The sequence below is a fragment of the Puma concolor genome, chromosome B3 (genome assembly GCF_028749965.1).
Source record: "Puma concolor isolate L17-30 chromosome B3, mPumCon1.1.hap2, whole genome shotgun sequence".
Classification (NCBI taxonomy): Eukaryota; Metazoa; Chordata; class Mammalia; order Carnivora; family Felidae; genus Puma; species Puma concolor.
In genome coordinates, this window is record NC_141672.1 from 145,036,698 (window position 1) to 145,057,511 (window position 20,814).

Below are 20,814 nucleotides of genomic sequence, written 5' to 3' on the forward strand. Positions count from 1 at the left end.
TGGATTTCACTTTCTTTGTGCCATTTTGGATGTAAGGTTTCATTGTCCATCAGGGGAAAGATAGAAGGAACCACTGTTCGTTCAGTGTCTAATTTGGGGGGACTCTTTATATTGGAAACTCATTTCATCTTTGTAACAAACGAGAAATTTAGGCTGAGGAAGGTTGAGTAAATCGCTTAGAATCACACGCAGCTAGGAAAAGAGCCAGGATCAGATTCCTGTTACCTCTCCCTCCATACTCCTGCACCTTTCCTGGGCTTTATAAGCCAGTCCCTGGGAATCTGTGTAACAACTATTGAATTTATGTAATTTTTTTCTCTGGAGTAGAAATTTTGCTTTCATCTGTGGCACTTACCTTTAAAACAGTCTTTTTAAAAACACATCTTTTTCTTACAGGTAGCCATTGCTGACGTGCAGTTTGGCCCCATGAGATTTCATCCAGATCAACTCCAGGTAGTAAGAAACCATGCTGTGCCCTAAACATACTGATTTTCTCCAAAGAGGGGGGAGGGCGAGGGCCTAAAATTGAAAATAGTTTCCTATTTTAGATAATGGTATTGGATCAACACTAAATTTCCTAAACCTGATCATAGTACTCTAGTCACAGAAGAGAATGTCCTTTTCTTAGAAACACACATTGAGGTATTTAGAGAGGACGAGATGCCTGCAACCTACTTCGAAAGGTTCAGCAATAAAAGAATGTGCATCATTGTGGGGGGTGGGGAGCAAAGGGGGCAAAACATTAACTTTCCATCAGAAAGTATCTATGAATTAGCAAATCCAAAATGTTAGGCAAAATCACCAGTTGAAACTGAGCTCCAGAGTTCCTTGATGCGTCTGGCACACAAACCGTGTTCACCGTTAACATTTTTAAAACCCGTGCAAAGCTACTCACAGGAATGTGCTCTTAGTTCTTCGCAGTAGTGGTATTTGTGCCCTTGGGAAAACTTCGAGGAACTAAGCCTTGGGGGACAGGGTTTCTGTCAGCCTTGTCGTGTCCTTCTCCCAGGCTGCCCCACCTCCACCTCACCACGGTCGCCCTCAGGAGCCCGTGTGGGTCTGAAGGGACAGAGTCGGGTGCTCCTGCACCAGACCCGGGGCGTGGGGGTGCCGGCAGGATGGGGGAGACGCAGCGGGCACGGGGACCGCAAGCCGTCGTCCCGGGCAGAGGCGCAGTGCTGTCTGTTGCACCTTGTGCCGTTCCTGCGTCCCTTAACTGACAGTTTGTCCTTTGCTATCGATCACAACTTTATTGCTTTTTTCATCGAAACATCGCTGACCTACGGCGCACAACAGAGTGATTCAGCGTTTGTATCCATGCAGAATATGTTGTCTGAATGGAACAATGGAACAGTGTCCCATATGTTGTTCTAGATTATTAACTGTATTCCCCGTGTGTCCATCGTGTCCCGGGTCTTATGTATTTTATGACTGGAAGCTTTACCTTCTAATCCCTCTCCCCTAAGACAGATGTCATATGATTTCACTTACGTGTGGAATCTGAAAAACAAAACAAACCACCATCACCACCAAAAAGCAGAAGCAGGTTTATAGAGAACAATCTGGTGGTTTCCAGAGGGAAGGGAGGTTGAGGGGTTACCTGGTTGGTTGTGAGCTGTTATATTTTGAGCTACCTGAAGTCTCTTCTCTTATCATCACATTTTTTTTTAACTTGGAGGAATTACATAAAACCTTGAGCCAGAACGTTTAATTACACTATTTAAAGTTTTAAGTATCTAAAAGTTTGACTGAAATATTAGTCTTTGTCACTTAAGGACTTGTCTAGTTAATTTACTATTAACTAAAATAAGTATTTGTGTTTTCATTGAAGTAGTTTCAGGATAAAATGCTTAATCAAGCTTTTGTTGAATTCTGCCAGTGGGCTTCTTCGCTAAAGAATAAGTATAGGGCCCATGCAGTTGGACGTCCAGACAAAAGCAGCTCAAATAGCACTAATTTCAGTCCCTGAGTTTCCTGGACGAAGATTTCTATCAACAGATTATGTTCACATCTGTGTGCTTGCCGTCCGGGCCCCGGGAGCTTTCTGTGGCGTGTTAAGAAATGACAGTTCTAACAACTTGTTTTTTTAAAAAGTGTTCGCACTTTTTTGATTCAGGTACTTTTAGTGTTTACCAAAGAAGATAACCAGTGTAATGGATTCTGCAGGGCGTGTGAAAAAGCAGGGTTTAAGTGCACAGTTACCAAGGAGGCCCAGGCTGTCCTTGCCTGTTTCCTGGACAAGCATCACGACATCATCATCATAGACCACAGAAACCCCCGACAGCTGGACGCGGAGGCCCTGTGCAGGTGAGCATGGGACCCAGGCCCGAGTAGCCCCCGGCACATGGGATGGTGAGCGCAGCACGTAATACGCTAGCTTGAATTCATGGCCTTTCGGGTGGCCTTCCACACATGTGAAATAAGACATTAGGATGAGGACATCATTATTTCTGGGACGGATCTTCCTCTGTTTTGTTTCCTTTTACTTTGCTTTGCTTAAAAATAGCAAAACAGAATTGAATGAAAACCGTCAAGGGTTAGGATGAAACCCCCTCTGCAGTTAACCACAACCATCACCTGCACGTTACTGCAGTGGGGGCTCATAAAATTTCCCCGATGTTTTTAAAGTTGTAAAAACTGTGAAAATTGCCTTCTAATGTTAGGTGAATGTGCCTTGTTTATAATACTTGCACAACATCAAACATGCGAACTGGATTGCTCAATAGGAGATTTTAGAGAAGCACAGATCGTCGTCACGTGTATGTGACTCTACACAGCTCCCCCCCCCCCCCCCCGCCCTCCATCCAGCTTCCGCTGGGGGATTAGGGCTTCCTGGGGAAAGCTCTGAGCTTCAGAAGCTCTCCTTCCTGTTAGGCTCACCTTAATCCCCTTTGCCAGACTTCCTGCATTCGCATTCGAGGGCAGGAATTGTCTTCTCTGGATGGACTATGTCCTCCTCACGGTGTGGTTTCGTGTTCCGGCCCCATCCAGGGTGCTCCCTCGGGGTATCCTCTTCCAGGCAGTACCTCTGGTAAGCATGGCTCCAGCACTGACCAGCCCACACCAGGTTCGGGTGGACCAGTGGAGAGTGAGCGGAATAGCCATCTTCCCTGCTGTCCAGACAGCAGACGCTGACCACGTTCAGCAGACCGCTGAGCACATTCCTTTCCTCATGGTTGTGTCACAGCCCCGGCCAAGAGTCAGAGCCTCAGGTTTCCCTTGCTAGCTGTGTTCTACCACGTCCTCTCCATCTTGTTGCCTGAGAAGGGGGGGGGGGGGGGGGTAGGGTGGGGAAGGAACTTGTGCCATAGTTAGTGAATTTTCTAGAGGCACAAGCAGGACCTGATTTATTTCCCCGAGTCAGTTTCATCTCGAGTCTGGCCCTACCTGGTTTATCTCCCTTAAGATCATCCCTTTAAGGGAACCTGCCCACTGAGGAGTATTCTTTCAAGGAACTTTCCAGGCTGTCCCTCATGAACTTGTCCACTCGCGCTGTCTCCCTCCGCTGACATACACAGCTCACAAGACCTTAGCCCTGGCAGAGCTCCTGCCCTTCCTCCTGCTTTTGGGAGACCTAATCAGCACTGCCTGCGAAGGGTTTTTCATCAGTTGCCGACTTGTCTAAACGCCTGGCATTCATCTGTATCCCTCTACTGGGGAAATTTGGAACTCCTTACACTCCTTATCAGATGCTTTGCTGAAGGCCAAATATTCTGTGCCTGTGATATTTCTAAATCCACCGGTTGGGGAACCCTGCTTTGCAAGTCTTCTCAGTTCTGGGCATTATCTTTGGTGTGAGAGCTACATAGGTAGATGAGACGGGGTCCTTGCCTCTGACGAGCTAACGTTCTGGTTTGCAGGGCGAGCGAGTGATTTCAGTACAGGCTTATAAGCGCCCACAAGGAGCTGTATACAGAGTGCTACAGGGCCTGTGTCAGGGAGAGCTTCACAGAGGATACTTGGGTTGAGTCCTGAAGGATGAGCAGGAGTTTTGAGAAGAAGAAAGAAAGGCAGAAAATAGAACCACTGTACGACCCAGCAATTGCACTACTAGGTATTTATCCAAAGGATACAAAAATGCTGATCCAAAGGGACACATGCACCCCAATGTTTACAGCAGCACTATCAACAATAGCCAAATTATGAAAGAGCCCAAATGTCCGTCGGCTGATAAATGGATAAAGAAGATGTGTGTGTGTGTGTGTGTGTGTGTGTGTGTGTGTGTGTGTGTGTGTGTGTGTTTGTGTGTGTATATACACCCCTCCCCCCCACACACATACTCTGGAATACTACTCAGCAATCAAAAAGAATGAAATCTTGCCATTTGCAACAACGTGGATTTAACTAGAATGTATTATGCTAAGTGAAATAAGTCGGTCAGAGAAAGACAAGTATCAGATTTCACTCACATGTGGAATTTAAGAAACAAAACATGAACACAGGGCAAGGGAAGGAAAACTAAGATAAAAACAGAGAGGTATACAAACCGTAAGAGACTCTTAAATACAGAGAACAAACAGGGTTGCTAGAGGGGAGGGGGGAGGGGGGGATGGGCATCAAGGAGGGCACCTGTTGGGAGGAGCTCTGGGTGTTACACAGAGGGGATGGGTCGCTGGGTCCTAGCCCTGAAACCGGTACTAACTTGAATTTAAACTTAAAAACAATTTTTAATTGTTAACTAACTTGAATTTAAACTTAAACATTCCAGCTGGAGGGAGCCTCATGTGTAGGAAGAGGCAGGTATACAGGGCTTCTCTGCTCAGTGCCCGATGGCTGCCCGGTCGGGCGGGTGTGGGACGTGGCTCTGGCCGAGGCTGGAGCAGCAGACAGGAGCCCCATCACGAGGGCCTTGGGTGCTGAGCCAAGGGCGCAGACTTCCCCCACTAGGCAGTTGAGACACTGCCTCGGTCTGTGCAGGGGAGCGTCTAGAGCAGGTGGGAGATCCGGGCTGCTGGCTGGACAGGCAGCGTAGACGGGCAGAAGGCGCTGAGGCGCGTCGACCAGTTGTGAGGCTGTGGGCGGCGTCTTGTCCGCACCTGATTTCACTGCCTCCTCAGCCTCCTGTCCAGAAGCCCACGAAGGTAACAGATAAAAGCCGACCACAGCCGTTCAGAGGCCGGAGTTCGGCTGATGGGTGTGTCAGAAGCCGGAGAACAGAGGAGTCAGGGATTCTCTGTATGCCTCGTACCGCGGGGCCTAACGGAGAGGCCTGTCCTGCCCCGGGGACAGCTCGTGCGCACTCCAGCCTCCGAAGCCCAAGGTCACAGGGCCACACTGGGCCGGGAGGAGGCTCTGCTGAGCCTGGGGTGCTGGAGCTGCGCTGACAGACGGACCAACGGCTCTGCTCAGAGGGGCACCACCGCATCTGGGAGCGGCTGGAGCCCTGCCTCCGGCCCCCCACTCCCTGCTGCCTCTTCATTCTTTCCTTTCTGCCTCCACCGGGAAACCCAAGACTGCGAGCCAAGGAGGCGGGCAGAGACGTGGGATTTTCTGCCGCGTCGTGGGATTTTCTGCTGCGTCGTGAGGAGGGGCAGCGGCCTAGGGAGTGTGGGACCGGCCATTCACGTGTCACAGCTTCACGACCGCACAGCACGCCAGTTCTCACGTTTGGTTAGAGGACGGGCGAGGGCCAGTCAAGGGTCCACCCCGGGCGGCCAAGCCAGGCCTGCCTGCTGGCAGCGCCCTCGGAGCCCCGTGTCTGCTCCCCGGATCCCAGGAGGGCCACTCACGCCGAGGGCCTGGCCGAGGGGCGCAAGGGAGATTTCTGTGGCGCCCTCTGCTGCAGGCTCTCGGCCTGGGCTTGTATCACTTCCGTCCAAGGACAAACGAACAGGGTAAAGAAGTGGGTGCCTGTAAAAAGCTGCCAAATAATGGTCGGGGAAAGAACAGCCTCAGAGACTGAGAACATGACTCGCCACGAGCAATTCGCAGAACCTTTCAGAAGACGTATGCCTGGTGCACTCAGAAGAAACGAGGAACTATTCTTTTGTGCCCCGGGAGCAGGGCTCTGTAATGAAAGGGAAGATTTTATGAAGGGAAGTGAAGGAACTAAAGCTGGGCGTGGAAACCCAGCGTGCATTAGCGGAATTAAATCCGTGTGGAGTGCCGGACTCCCCCTGGTCTGCGGCTTATGGTTACCGTCGTAAATGCCATTTTCAATCTGAGATTCATTCCACGTGGCAGAGAGAACAGTGGCGAAGTACGAGTAATGGAGTTGTACTTTTGTCAAATTTAACTCCTCAAAGGGCTTAGCTGTATTCTTACGTTAAGCCTACTCTTTCCCGATAATAGAATTTCTAGCGTTGAACTGGGCCTGTGGCTGCCTAGAAAATACGTGCATTCCCAAGCTTTTCCTGCGGCTGGCAGTGGGAATGCCATGTGCATCCTCTGGAAAGTATCCTTCGAGGGAGAGTGCGTGCCCTTCTTCCTGCCGTCAGGAATGTGGAGTCTATGGCCCGAGCGCAGCATCTGTCTTGGATCATGAGGAGGGAACCGTGTGTAGGCGGTAATAGGGACACCTCGACAGAAGGAGCCAGCTGTCCAGTGCCACAGCGAGCCATCACAGCCCTGGACTGCCTACCTCCACACATCTTCTACTCGGGAGAAGACTCGTGTTGGAGTTTTCTCTTCCGCATAATCCAGTAAAATCCTAGTGATGCACCAGCTAGCCTGGTTTTGAGAGCCTCCCAGGGTGCTTGCTTGGTGTTTCAGAAGCTCGTGCTATAGACTCATGCTCTCTCTTTTTCCTGAGTTCTTGAGACCTGCCTTACTAATGTCTGGGTGTAAACGATTGTGTCAAGTCGTTTCTTTCTTCATTTTCCGGAATTCTAATGTCAAGGGTGTTATTTTTCAACCCAGGTTCCTTGACGTTTCTATTTTCTAATCAGTTCTTCCTCCTTGTGGACCAGAAAAAGGCAAGAGTGCACGTATTTCATACAGTGTTAGCCCTCCTCGGCAGGTGTCAGCTTTCTTCCAGGTAAACGTGGTCTTCCTTCTGCTTTGTCCTGAGCCCATGCCCACCCTCGTTTCTGCATCCGGAGTAGGTTCCAGAACTACTTCCTGACTTCATCTGTACATTTGCCTGCTTGCTACTTCTACCACTCACGTCCCTGTTTTTCTTCTAAAAAGGTGACAGCCAGTTTGAGATGCCTGGCTACATACTTAAATTTGCCTTTTCTTTCTTGAAATCTTTGTGACGAGACAGAAATAGGAACACGAGTACGGTGTCCTAAGAAGTCACGAAATACCATTTGTGAGTGCCTGTCTGTCCCTGTGTAAGACGAGTGATAGGTCAGTAGTATCCCAGTTTTGAGAGGTGACCTGGCCTTGCCCGTGTGAGTGTCTGCTGTGCCGTCGCCCTTCCAGGCTTCTCCAGCCGTTCCATGGCCCCCTCTTCAGGAAGGCGAGCATGGCTGTTCTCCAGGCGGGGAGACCGCGGTGGGACCGGCGACCGGCACCCGGGTGGCAGACCCTGTGGTGACCTGTCGAGGGGCTCTTCCGATAGAGCAGCCGTGTGGCGCCATTACGGTTGGCCTGCTCTGGAGCGGACAGGCAGATGGAAGCTGGAGGAACAGAGCGGGCACTGCTAAAAGCAGAAATGTTGAGAGGTGCGAGCCACACGGCCCCCGAGAGAGACTGGCTTGTCCCTAGAGCTGCGTGTCCATCCCTGAGCCACTCCGTACCCACGTGCAGTCTGCATCTGAGGTTGGGCTCAGCCTCCTCAACCTCAGTTCCTTGAGAAAATGAGGCCCCGGGGCCCTGGGGCAGGGCCGTGCAAGAGGGGACACGGCCACACCGTTCACTTCTGTATCGTCTCTGGCCGCTTTTGTGCCACAGGGGCAGTGTGGAGTGGTTGTGACAGAGTCTGCGTGGCTCACAGAGCCTAAGATACTTGCCATCTGGCCCTTTACAGAAAAAGTTTGCCAAACCGAGGTATCCGCTGCGTATGCCTGATTAACGTCTCTGATGCTCCTGGAACGGCTACATCATGGGGCATCGTTGGGAGAATTGAGAAAGTCACTCGAGTGGTTTTCTGTGTTCTGTGACCCGGGAGTGGTTCTGTTTTGTGCGCCAATGGAACGAGGTCCTGCAGTAAGTCGTGGCCGTTCTGTGTCCCATCCTGCCCACGTTCTCTAGGAGGTCACCACGCCCGTGACGGGGCTGGGGCCGCGTGGGAACGGTCCGCTCTTCTGCTGAAGCCCCCGTCTGCTGTGAGTGTCTTCCTCCCAGCCCGGGGCCGCATCCCCTCTGCCTGTGGCATCACGGCTCTTCTCCAGGGTCCTGCGTCCCCCAGGGTAGGGGAGCTCAGGGCTGGGGCACAGCCCAGCGCCTTCTCTCCTGGGCACGTTCATTCCACCCCGTCGTCTCCTCTCCTGGCTGGGGGTGCATCCCAGGGAGGCTGCTTCTCCAGGAGGGGTGAGTGGGTCCTCCAGGGAGCCTTTTACTCTGGGGGGGGGGGGGGCGGTTTTGGTGGAGCAGCGTCCCCTACTCTTCCTGACCAGTCCTCCATTCTTCTCTGTCTCTTCTTTCTGACGGATTCGGAGATCCTGCTACTTCTGAATTCTGCGGCTACCGCTCTTGCCCACACTGTACCTAGGAACTCTCTGGAGGATGTAGGGAGCGGGCCTTTGGGCTTCGTCCCCACCGTAACCGCGGCTGTCAGTGTGTGGTAACACACATGTACTCGCGTGTCCCTTTGATGGCGAGAGACCGATAACCCCTGTCACATAAGCCCGAGGTAGGGAACGTTCTCCACCTGAGACACTCAGGTTGACAAAGGTCAGAGCGAGTAGCAGGCACGCCGTCTCTAGCAGCTGTTATGTTTGTCCTGCGTGAGCGTTAGGGTTACTCGTCCACGGAGTAGGGGCCTGTCCCCTTGAGGGAGGAAGATTGAGTAGCCAAGAACGGAAATCCAGAATGTGGCCTGCTCCCTCTTCTGCCTCCCCCCAGCTTTGATCGTTCTTCCAAAATTTAAGGGTATTTTTTTTTTTAAGAAGTACTTTACATTTTTAAAAAATTTGTTTGTTTGTTTGTTTTTTAAAGGTCTATCAGGTCATCAAAACTCTCCGAAAACACAATTATCATTGGTGTCGTACGCAGGTAAGCCGTCACCAGTTTTGATGTTGAAGTTCAGGTGTCTGTGTCCTGCTTGCTCTTAGCAGGGGCCTAACAGCTTGTAGGCTGTGACAGGTGTGACCTTTTTGGCCTTTTCTTTCCTTCTTACTGTCTTTACCTCGCCAGTTACCTCCACGGAGGGACTTTCTGCTCTCGTGGAAGGTTTTGTGATTTGGGACTGCCGTTCACTTTAGAAATAGGCAGACCATGAGAGAGTTCCATTGCTCAAAGTATGAATGTTACCAGGGACATCTCCCGAGGGCCTTCTAACTCCCAAGTATTTATGAAGATTTGATTATACGTACATGGGAGAAATCTTGTATTTCATCCTGAAATTGAAGGTAAGGAAAGAACAGTAATGTGCTGGGAGAAGGGCAGTATTCAAATAAGTGTTATTTAGCTTATATATTTTTGTAGATAGAAGAAGGAATTCTTTGTCCTTTAAACTTTTTTCCTAGAACGTTTGCGGGGGTGGGGGGGAGGGAGAAGAGGTTTTTTGTTTTTTTTTTAATTGGAAGTAGAAGAAAGTAGGGAAGAATTTAAGTTAAAATATTTACATATCAAATAGATACGTGGTTACTCCTGTATTCTGGCTGTCCGTGCGATCTCCATATTTCAGACTTTATGGTATGCTGCCAGAAAGCTACCTACGAAACAAAAACAGAAAACTATTTTCAATTTTACACTTCTGATTGGTATATTAATCTAATGCATCTAAAAGTATTTGCCATTATATGATAGTCATAGTATTATGTAAATAGTGAGTAAAAGAGGTGAGCTATTACTGCTAAAAACTGTCTCTGACCCTGGACTGTGTTCTTTTGAAGGACGGATAGAGAAGAGTCCTCTGTGATGCCCCTCATTGCTGCTGGCTTTACAAGGGTACGTACCCATTTCTTTGTTATGCAGGTATCATTCAGCCTGAGAAATTATTTTTTTTATTAAAATTTGTTTTAATGTTTGTATTTATTTTTGAGACCCAGAGGGACAGGGCATGAGCAGGGGAGGGGCAGAGAGAGAGGGAGGCACAGAATCCGAAACAGGCTCCAGGCTCTGAGCTGTCAGCACAGGACCCATCGCGGAGCCTGAACCGTGACTGTGAGATCATGACCTGAGCCGAAGTCGGACGCTTAACCGACTGAGCCACCCAGGCACCCCGAGAAATTATTTAATCTCCGTTCAGAGCCAGCAAAAGTTTTGAACTCATTTGAAGAAAAAAAAATTTGTTGTCTTCATGCTGTTAGAGTTTGGTTTAGCTTTAGAACTTGGTAATCTAATAATGTACGACGCGTTACGTTTTGTTCTCTCAAAATTGTGTCTGCTGAAGTCATCTAAACAGCATAAAATCTCCTTCAATGACCTACTCTAAATGTTATGCCATAGGATGTGCTTTGGTAATGCTGACCTGTATACATGCAACTTTAAAGGCAGTTCAAGGACTCTGGAAATGAGGCAGCCCAAACACGACTCCCTCTCCTCCCAGGCCCTGATCTGTTGGTCTCCCCTAAGCCAAAAGGCTGCTAAAGGCTTTGGTCAGCTGGTTGCCAGTGAGCCCTGGAAATCATGATGGAGAGAACTTACCTATGGCTGATCCTGGGGCAGATCTGTGGCCCAATTTTATGTCCATGAGGTAGTTAAGGCCCCCCCACCCCCAGGCCATGAATTTAGTTAAAGTGGTTCTAGGTGGTAGGTGGCACTCCTAGGTATTTGGCAGAAGCAAATACGGATCCCCCCCAGAGGAAGAAGAATCTTCCTCCAGCCTCAGAGAATCTCCATGAGTAACTGCCCCAGGGCCCAGGCAGCCCTCCACGCACACAGGAGGAGAGGCACCGAAAGTGAGAGCTAGTAGGGGAAAGACAGCAGAAATGGGCCCCCACGACCCACAGATACCAGAATTCTCAGACACGAATTATGAAGCAGACATGCTTAGATGTAAAGAATAAAAGACAAGACAATCTTGGAAATGTCTGCAAGGAATAGGAAACCGTAAAAAGTGATACAGCAAATTCTAAGCAGAACATAAGTAACTTTTGAGAAACGAACACATGTAACTGAAAACTTGTAAAACTTAGTGGGTCAGAAGAAGTGTTAGAACATGTAGCACAGAGATTCGGTAACAGAAGATAAGTTAGGGAAGTTAAGTGTGGAGGACAGACTGTATAGTTTAGCATATATACAACTGGGGTTCCCAAAGAACAGGAGAGAGAGAGAGAGGGGCAGAGGCAGTATTGGAAGAGAATTTTCTAGAACTGATGAAAGATTATGGTTCACAGATTCAAAAATTCCAACAAATCCGAAGTAGAATAAATAAAAAGAAGACACATCATGGTGAAAAAACAAAACAGAGATTTTTTTTTTTTTTTTGAAAGAGAGCATGTGAGCGGGGGAGAGGGTGAGAGAGAATCTTAAGCAGGCTCCACGCTCAGCACGAGGCCCAACACGGAATTCGAGCCCACGACCCTGGGATCATGACTTGAGCCAAAATCATGAGTTGGACACTCAACCGACTGAGCCACCCCGGTGTCACACCTGGAAAGAGACCTTAAAATCAGCCAGAGAAGAAAGATTAACTTCGGAAGAAAGACGACTATCAGCCAGCTTCTCTGCAGTGATAAACGGAAAATAGAACATACAGGAATAACCCTTGCAGAGTGATAAAGGAAAGTAACTAGCCCTAGCATGAATAGCTTCCAAAAATGCAGTTGAAATAAAGACTTTGAGCAATGTGAAAACAGAGTTTTCAACTAGCAGATCCTTACAAGAAAATGCTAAAGGGGGTGCTTCAAGCAGAGGGAAGGTGAATCCCAAGTGGAAGGCTTGCGATGCAAGAAATGAGCAGCAAGAAAATGGCGAATATGGGGTAAATCTAAGCACACATTGACTCTATAAAACAGTAATAGTGGGGCGCCTGGGTGGCGCAGTCGGTTGAGCGTCCGACTTCAGCCAGGTCACGATCTCGCGGTCCGTGAGTTCGAGCCCCGCGTCAGGCTCTGGGCTGATGGCTCGGAGCCCGGAGCCTGTTTCCGGTTCTGTGTCTCCCTCTCTCTCTGCCCCTCGCCCGTTCATGCTCTGTCTCTCTCTGTCCCAAAAATAAATAAACGTTGGAAAAACCAAATTAAAAAAATAAAAAATAAAATAAATAAAACAGTAATAGTAATGCCTGGTCTGATGAGATATTACCGCGGGAGGACCGCAGCCTGAGAGTCCCGCCCAGACAACTCCTTGGTCACCTTGCAGGGCAAAAGGTGGTGAGCGTAAAATTGAGAGTCCTGTCCCCCCACTAGGAGCCCTGTCTGAGGCAAAGAACTGAGAAAGGACTCCACTGAGACACCAGATGAACTCGAACAAGACACTTGAGGAGCAGGGAAGATAAAGTGGAGGGAAGTGGTGGGCAGGGAACCTGCCGAGTTCGGGGTCCCGCCTACTGCTGCCCTCCATCTGCGCCTGCATGTGCATAAACGCCGGGTAGTGTAGCTTCGCCTGTGGATCCGTAACGTGAGAAATGTCGGTGAGATCTAGATCTATGTAGGTATGCTGTTCAGGCCCAAAAGGGAACACTCAGACTGGGGTATATAATACTCTTCTAACGCAAGGGATGTACCAAAAGAAAAATTTGAACAATGGCTCAGGATTTAAATTCTCGACTGTCTAGTGAACCTAGGCATCTTCAGGGTTTGTGGGGAGGAGGTGGGGGTAAGAGCGTTCTCAGGATCTTATCTAGCAGACATGGGAGGGGGCGGGCAGTGAAAGTATTCTGAAGCTGTCGTCGGTGGGAAAGGTGCAGACTTAGAACATGCGCTCCCTGGGAGATGGTCTGTTCTGGGGGTGATCGGGATCTTGCTTTCAAATAGAGCAAAGAAATCAATGTTAGCCTTTGAGGTCAGTGGAAAGGAAGGCAGCCAGTAATAAACGGAAAGATTTAACAAGCCTTCCAAATTCACAAGAGGAAATGTGAAGTTTACAGCAGCCTGGTCAGACTGGCTGACACGAGGAAGAGGAAGCCGCAGCGTGGAGCGAGTCGTAAACTCGCTAGAAGGGCTAGAAGCAAGCGCGTGTGAACGGACCGTTTCTCCCGGTGAAAGGCCTTCTGGACTGGGTTACAGAAGTGCGACCATGTGACATTTATAAGACAAAGTGATGAAAGCTTAATAAGTGAACAAGGGTGGCAAGTAAATGCAGACTAAGAAAACCCCCAATATGAACATCGGATAGATGGAGTTTAACATTTTACTTTATACACGCGCCGTTTTTCTATAAAAAGCATACATTGGATTATTGTTATTGTTGCGTAGTTTTGTGGTTCCCAAGACAACTCGCAAAACATACACCCATATCGGCACCTACTCCCATTCCCTCACCTCCAGTAATTCATATTAAATGATAGGAGAACAAGTCAGCCAGTGTGAAAGGGAGTGTTCCTTTAAGTACAGAATCCCAAGTTGGAAATGATGGATCACCTCTCGCTAGTGGATCCTAGATCACGTCCTCTCAACCTACTTGGGAAAGCATTCATACAAGGGAAAAAAAAAAAAACTTTCCCAGCTAACTTTGAAGATACTTACACGATAACTCTTCGGGCTTCAAAGCTGGCTATCCTTTTTAGCAAGGAGCTCGGAAGCTTCTACTTTCTAGAGAAACTTGGGGGTAGATGATATACCCTGCCTTGTATTCTTTTCTTCCAGCCACCGGAGTCCTTAAGCTTTTATGTTTGTATGAGGTCTCTTCGAAAGGGCATAGATGCACGTTGGGAATGTGTGTTTGCCGTTCTCCACAAGGAAGTACATTGGCACAGCTGTGGGCTGGAAAGAGCCTCCTGGTGGAAGGTATAGGAGACCTCAGTCCTTTCTCTTCTTAATATAATCAAGTTATCATGAGGCTTGAAAATGCAGGAGTAGCTGATGCACACAGTCCCCGCCCTCTCGCCCACATACTTGGTCACTGTGTCCTCTGAAGCCTTTGCTGGAACCAGGCTTAGGTGCACATCCCTAAGCACAAAGGCTTTGAGGTAGTCACTGTAGAGGTACGTGACCTGGGAAATCGGGAGGTAGCAGCAGGCTCGCCATTTTGTAGATGACGAATTCAAGTGGACGGCCAGTCGTCAGAGACCACAGGTGAAAGCTAATCTTCCTTCAAGGAGAGCCCCGTGCCTTCACGTAACAACAGGATACCAAGGTGGCTGAGTGCCTGGTGACAGAGCAGGGCATCTAGACCTAGAGGGAAGGTGACTGCCCCAAGTCCCGTGGCTGGGGGTCAGTGATGCCGAGGCTTGAGCCAGACCTAGACCCGAAAGCCAACACCATAGTGGGATCTCCGGTATTCAGAGGGCACTCGGCTATTTTGCGGATTAGCCAGAGTTCAAGGTTTCAGGGTGGATGGAGAGCTGCTTGCTTCCTTGGTGGGACTTGGCGGCCGAGCCCCTGCTGACTAACTGAGAAGTTGGGGTGTGGCGTCTCTCAGCACTGGTTGCGCCTCAGAATCCCTTGAAGAGCTTCCCCAGAGTGTCTTTCAGGTGGTGTTGGAAGAGGCCTGCCTGTTGCTATCATTTGGCAAGATTGCAGGTAATTCTAATAGGCAGCCGGGGCTTGAGAACCCCTGGGTGGGGCCCAGCAGGGCGGGTGTGACGGGCTCTGGAAAAGCGAGGTTGGGTCAGCTCAGGGGTCTGCAGGGTTTGTGGCCCAGGCGCTGGGGTCGGGCGGGGCACGAGGTAGAGATTGTCCACGGCAGTAAGGCTACCCGGCAAAGCCAGCACCTGTGCTGTGGAGGGCCATCCTTCAGTGGCTTGACTGAGCCATGGTTAGAGGTGAATGTAGGAACACGTTGCCGGGTGGGGGTTAGCTTTGTGAGATGCAGGTGCCCAGAGAAGTGCAAGTGTGTGTTTGCTGACTGTGGGCTTGAGCGACTTTAAAGAGGACAGCATACTGTGCTTGACTAAGTGAATGTACTCTAGAAGTTAATATAAATTAGGACTTCAGTTAAATGAATTTCTTCCTTCTGCATATTCTAGCCTCTGATAGTGCCATGCAGATAACCAAAATCCTGTTTGCTCAAACAAAGCATTTTTAAGCCCGGTCTTCTTCTTCTTCTTCTTTTTTTAAAGTGTGTATATTTATTTTGAGAGAGAGAAAGAGTGAGCACATGAGCAGGGGAGGGGCAGAGAGAGAGGGAGAGAGAGAATCCCAAGTAGGCTCCATGGTGTCAGGGCAGAGCCCGATGCAGGGCTTAATCTCATAAATCGTGAGATCATGACCTAAGCAGAAATCAAGAGTCAGAGGCTCAACTGATTGAGCCATTCAGGTGCCCAAGCCCTGTCTTCTTAAAAGTGAATTTGGTACCTGGGGTGCCTGGGTCGCTCACCTCTGACTCTTAATTTCAGCTCAGGTCACAGGCTCACATGGAGCCTGCTTGGGATTCTCCCTCCCTCTCTCTCTGCCCCTCGCACACACCCTCTGTCTCTTTCTCTCTCTCAAAAAACTTATTTTTTTAAAAAAGCTAATTTGGTACTCAGATTTTCACCTCTCAGTTCCTGTTCATCATTAAAGATAACGTGTCTTTTTAGGTTTCAGTTACCCACGTGAGAAGTCTGTGAAAAGAATTTTTCCTGATAGTCAATAATAACTTCAAGATGCACATTTGTTTATCCACGAAATCCCCCTTCTCTTTGTAGAGGTATGTGGAAAACCCCAGCCTCATGGCCTGTTACAACGAACTGCTCCAGCTGGAGTTCGGAGAGGTGCGGTCCCAGCTGAAACTCAGGTAACTCTGCCCCTTCTGGAACGCCCACCGCACCACTCAGGGCAGCGTTGCAAGTGAGGTCTTCGGCTGTGGGCAGCTGCCTTTCGGCTCTAACTGACCTCCTGCTGAAATGGGATGGGGTGGTGGCCTGGCAACTCTCTTTATATGGACCCTTGGAGTCTGCCTGGATGTCTAATGAGCGGTCGGTCACATTAGCGATGGGAGACACATGTAAAGCCAGGGCTCCAAAAAAATAGCAAATGAAAAAGCAGTCTACAAAGGGCTGTACTAAATTATCTATCTACTTTTTTAAGGAAAAAAAAAAAACTTGTAATATATACACACACCCTACCTACTAATATTGGTTATCTCTGGCAGGTGACATGTTTTCTTCTCCACAAATAGACATTTGGAATTTGCTCTTGATAAACAGTTTTTGGTTTTTAAGTGAAAAGAGTAGAAACCTAGTTTCTTGTACAATAGGAAAAGCAAAAAAAATAGTAAAATTATACAAGGTTGGCAAGAAAAAAAAGTTAGCAGCTCTTTGTCAAACTAGGTTTCTTCCTTGGGTGGTCTACTGTTCTTTAATATTCCCGGGACCAAAGAGAGAGCATGAGATCACCCTGTTTGGATATGCGTAAGGCAGAGATAAGGGGTCAGGGCTTGGAGTACAAAGATCAGTAGGGCCAGCACCGGGGGCTCCACACGCAGGCAAGGAAAATACTTCATAGATGAAATGAAGTCAGGTAGCAGAGAAGTTCTGGTGAGCAGACATGTTTGAGGCTAGTGAAATGTACAAAGGAGAGGCTTATTGCCAGGTTTTGCTGGGACACTTGAGGAGGATGGCCAGGTTTAGGCCTGTTCATCCCTCTCTCGCAGACACAGACTGGCCACAGCCTTCCTGCAGTGAACTAGGCTACTGGCCTCTCAGAGAGGAAAGTGGAATTTTGGAGCAGTAGGTGGTGATAGAGCTTTGTTTCTCCAACCAGAGTGCAGAAACTGACACCCAGGGAGATGAACTGACTCAGATCCGAGATCTCACAGGCGCAAACGGCGCAGATAATCCTTAAGGTTGTGATCAGTGTTTTCAAAACCGCAATCGTTGTCTGTCCTCCATTCCTAAGTCTAACTGTAACCTCTGACCTTTTCTTCGTGAATACCTTAGCTTAGTGAACCCAGCCATCATCTCCCCTGTGGTCCTAGACGGAAACTACCATGTCTGTTTCACAAGTCCCCAACTCCGGTCATTCACCAAGTCCTAATGATTTTGCTTCCTGAGCATCTGTGGAATAGCCTACTCATCTTCCTCTTTAGGCCACTCTCTTCTCTTACCTGGATCATTGAACCGTCAGTCTCCCTACACCTTTCTTGGCTCCTCCTTGTCCGTTCTCCACACCACAGCCACACCTAACCCTGCGTGTGCTTCGGCTCTGCACCTCCCCACTGCCTTCAAGATAAAGTCCAAACTCTAAGATATGGCTGCACAGCTCTCTGTGGTACATCCGCTGCTTACCTCTCTGTCCCCACGTGTCATCATGGCCTGCTTTGTTCTCTGCACCAGCTGACAGCCAAAGGGAGAAGTCCATTATCAAGGGCAGTATAAAAATATGAAGGGGAGTGTGGAGATGTGGGGCTAGAGAGCTAAGAGAAATAGAGACTTGTTCTGCCGGATGTTCAAATGCACTAACAAGCTGTAACAGCGCCTTTGTGTTACTGCTAGATCATTAAACTGGAATGTAAAGTGTAGAAATAGACTTGAGTATATTGAAGAATTTAGCATATGATCAACGTGGCAATTTAAGTCAACATGGAAAAGGGCAGACTTTTTAGTGAACAGAATTGTGACAACTTGTTAACGGTCTGGAAAGAAAATTAAGTTATATCTTGATCTCACACCCAACCCCAAAATAAATCCCAGTGACTTAAAGACTTGATGTTAAAAGTAGGGCCACATAAGTACTAAAAATATAAGCGAACATATGTAATTGGATGGTGAAGTTTTTTTTAATTCAGCATGGCATAAAAGCCAGATTGGGTAAAGGAGGAGAGTCAGATTAAACAACATAAAAATGTTAAGCTGGTCTACAATTAAAAACAAATTTTTTTTAATGTTCCATTTATTTTTGAGAGAGAGAGAGAGACAGAGTACAAGCTGGGGAGGGGCGGAGAGAGAGGGAGACACACAATCCAAAGCAGGCTCCAGGCTCTGAGCTGTCAGCACAGAGCCCAATGCAGGGCTTGAACTCGTGAACCACAAGATCATGACCTGAGCCAAAGTCGGACACTCAACTGACTGAGCCACCCAGGCACCCCAGCTTGTCCACATTTTTTTTAAAAACCTTAAATAATGTTACATTTTTAGATAAATAACATTCTGGGGAGGAAATATCTGTAACACATAGGGTGGGCAGACAGACGTTTGGCTTTACTAGTAATCACATAAATGAAAATGAGAATGATCTGTTATATTTTATTTACCAAATCTGCAAAAATTGGAAAAAGAATGTTAAAACCGAGTAGGGCTTCTCACAGATCCATTTCCTCCAAACTTGTTATATCAGAGGTGAGAACTTCTCATTAAAACAAATTCTTTTTTTTTTTTTTTTAATTTTTTTTTCAACGTTTTTATTTATTTTTGGGACAGAGAGAGACAGAGCATGAACGGGGGAGGGGCAGAGAGAGAGGGAGACACAGAATCGGAAATAGGCTCCAGGCTCCCAGCCATCAGCCCAGAGCCTGACGCGGGGCTCGAACTCACGGACCGCGAGATCATGACCTGGCTGAAGTTGGATGCTTAACCGACTGCGCCACCCAGGCGCCCCTAAAACAAATTCTTAATAACAAATTTATTGGTGTATAATTCACAACACCACTTGATTTTTATATTTCAAAACACAAAAGCTAATTTTTATTGGCTAAGCTGCTTTGTCTTGTTTAGTGATATTTTATTAATACCAGGAACAACGTCAAAGCATTGCTCTTGTTAATTTCCTTAATGTTATCTTTGCACTTGATGAACAAGTGGGCAGTTGCTTTCATTTTTTCATCATCTTCTGAGGCATAGGAGAGAACTAAATTGAGAGCAACCTAAATGTAATCATGGGGGCATTTGTTGAATAAATTATGGTATAACTTTAAACAGAATAGTGCAGTTTGTTTTCAGCTAAAGAAGTCCCTTTAACATTTCTTGTAAGGCTGATTTAGTGCTGATGAACTTCTTTAGCTTTTTGCTTATCTGGAAAACTCTTTGTGTCTCCAACTATTCTGAATGATAGCCTTGCCGGGTAGAGTATTTTCGGGTGCAGGTTTTTCCCTTTTAGCAGTTTGAATATGTCTGGCCTGCAAAGTTTCTGCAAAAAATCTGCTGACCTTTAAGCTGAAAAGAAATGGCACTAATTAACAAGAAAACACACGAAAGTAAAAATGTTACTGGAAAAGGTAAATATACAGTAAAAGTAGCAGATTAATCACTTCTAAAGCTAGTATGAAGCTCAAAAGACAAAAGTAGTAAAATTAAGTTACAATAATTAAGGGATATATAAAATAAAACAGTGTAAAACGTGACATCAAAAACAAAATGGAGGGGTTAGTAAAAATGTATTTTTGGAATATGTTCAAATTTAAGTTGCTGTCAACTTAGAATAGCTGTTAAATACATAGGACAATATATGTGAATCCTCAGAGTAACCACAAAGCAAATCGTAGAGCAAATACACAAAAGAAAATGAGAAAGAAATCTAAGCATAACATAAAGTTCTCAAACCAGAAAGAAAGAGAAAGAGAAGAAAGGAACAGAGAGGAACTACAAAAACATCCAGAAAACAGTTAACAAAATGGCAGTAAGTACATACCTATCAGTAATTACTTTGAATGTAAATAGACTAAATTCTCTGATCAAAAGACATTGTGCTTGAATTAAAAATTAATTGAAGGGTGTCTGGGTGGCTCAGTTGGATAAACATCCGACTCTTAGTTTCAGCTCGGGTCATGATCTGTGGTTTGTGAGTTTGAGCCCCACATCGGGCTCCGGGCTGACAGTGCAGAGTCTGCTTGGGATTCTCTCTCTGCCCCTCTCCTACTCGTGTGTGCTCGTTCTCTCTCTCTCTCTCAAACTTAAAAAAAATTTCAATAAAATAAAAATAAAAACATTAAAAATTTTTAAAAAGACTCATCTGTGTGCCTGCCTACGAGAGACTCACGTCAGAAGTAAGGGCACACACAGAATGAAAGGGGAGAGATTGGAAAAGATATAAGCTGGAAACAAAAAGCTGTTGTAACTACACTCATATGAGACAAAATAGACTTTAAAATAAAGCCTGTAATGAAAGAAAAAGAAGGGCATTACCTAATGATAAAGAAGTCAACCAAGCAAGAAGATAAAACACTTATAAATATATATGCATCCAACATAGAAACACCAAAGTATATAAAGCGAATATTAACAGATGTAAAGGGAGAAATTAACAATATAATTATAGTAGGGAGCTTTAACACCCCACTTAAATCAGTGGATAGATCATTCACACAGAGAACACAATAAGGAAATGTTGGCTTTGAACAATACTTTAGACCAGATGAAGTTAATAGATACACACAGAACGTTTGATCTAAAAAAACAGGCAAGATACACATTCTTCTCAAGTGCACATGCAGCATTCTCCAGGATAGAGCATGTTAGGCCACAAAAGAAGTCTCAATACTTTCAACAGGATTGAAATCATAGCAAGCGTCTTTTCCAACTACATACAGTGGTATGAAACCAGAAATCAATTACAAGAGGAAAACTGGAAAAACCACAAAAATGTAGAGAATAAAACAACATGTTACTGAACAGCCAGTGGGCCATCAGAAATCAAAGGAGGAATTTTTTAAAATGCTCAGGAACAAATGAAAAAAGAAATACAACGTACCAAAATCTGTGGGATGCGCAGAAGTGGTTCTAAGAGGAAAGTTCATAACAATACAAGC

General features: G+C 47.0%; 1 protein-coding gene across 2 annotated transcripts in view; it reads left to right on the forward strand.

Moving 5' to 3' along the window:
* The window catches only part of PDE8A (phosphodiesterase 8A), a 155,448-nt gene that overhangs the window by 73,348 nt on the left and 61,286 nt on the right, over positions 1–20,814 (forward strand). For both annotated transcript variants that reach the window (XM_086711654.1, XM_086711655.1), the window contains exons 2-6: positions 397–453; positions 2,117–2,307; positions 9,043–9,099; positions 9,942–9,996; positions 15,779–15,867. In XM_086711654.1, coding sequence (XP_086567780.1) covers positions 397–453; positions 2,117–2,307; positions 9,043–9,099; positions 9,942–9,996; positions 15,779–15,867 — 449 coding nt within the window. The remainder of the gene's footprint in view (positions 1–396; positions 454–2,116; positions 2,308–9,042; positions 9,100–9,941; positions 9,997–15,778; positions 15,868–20,814) is intronic.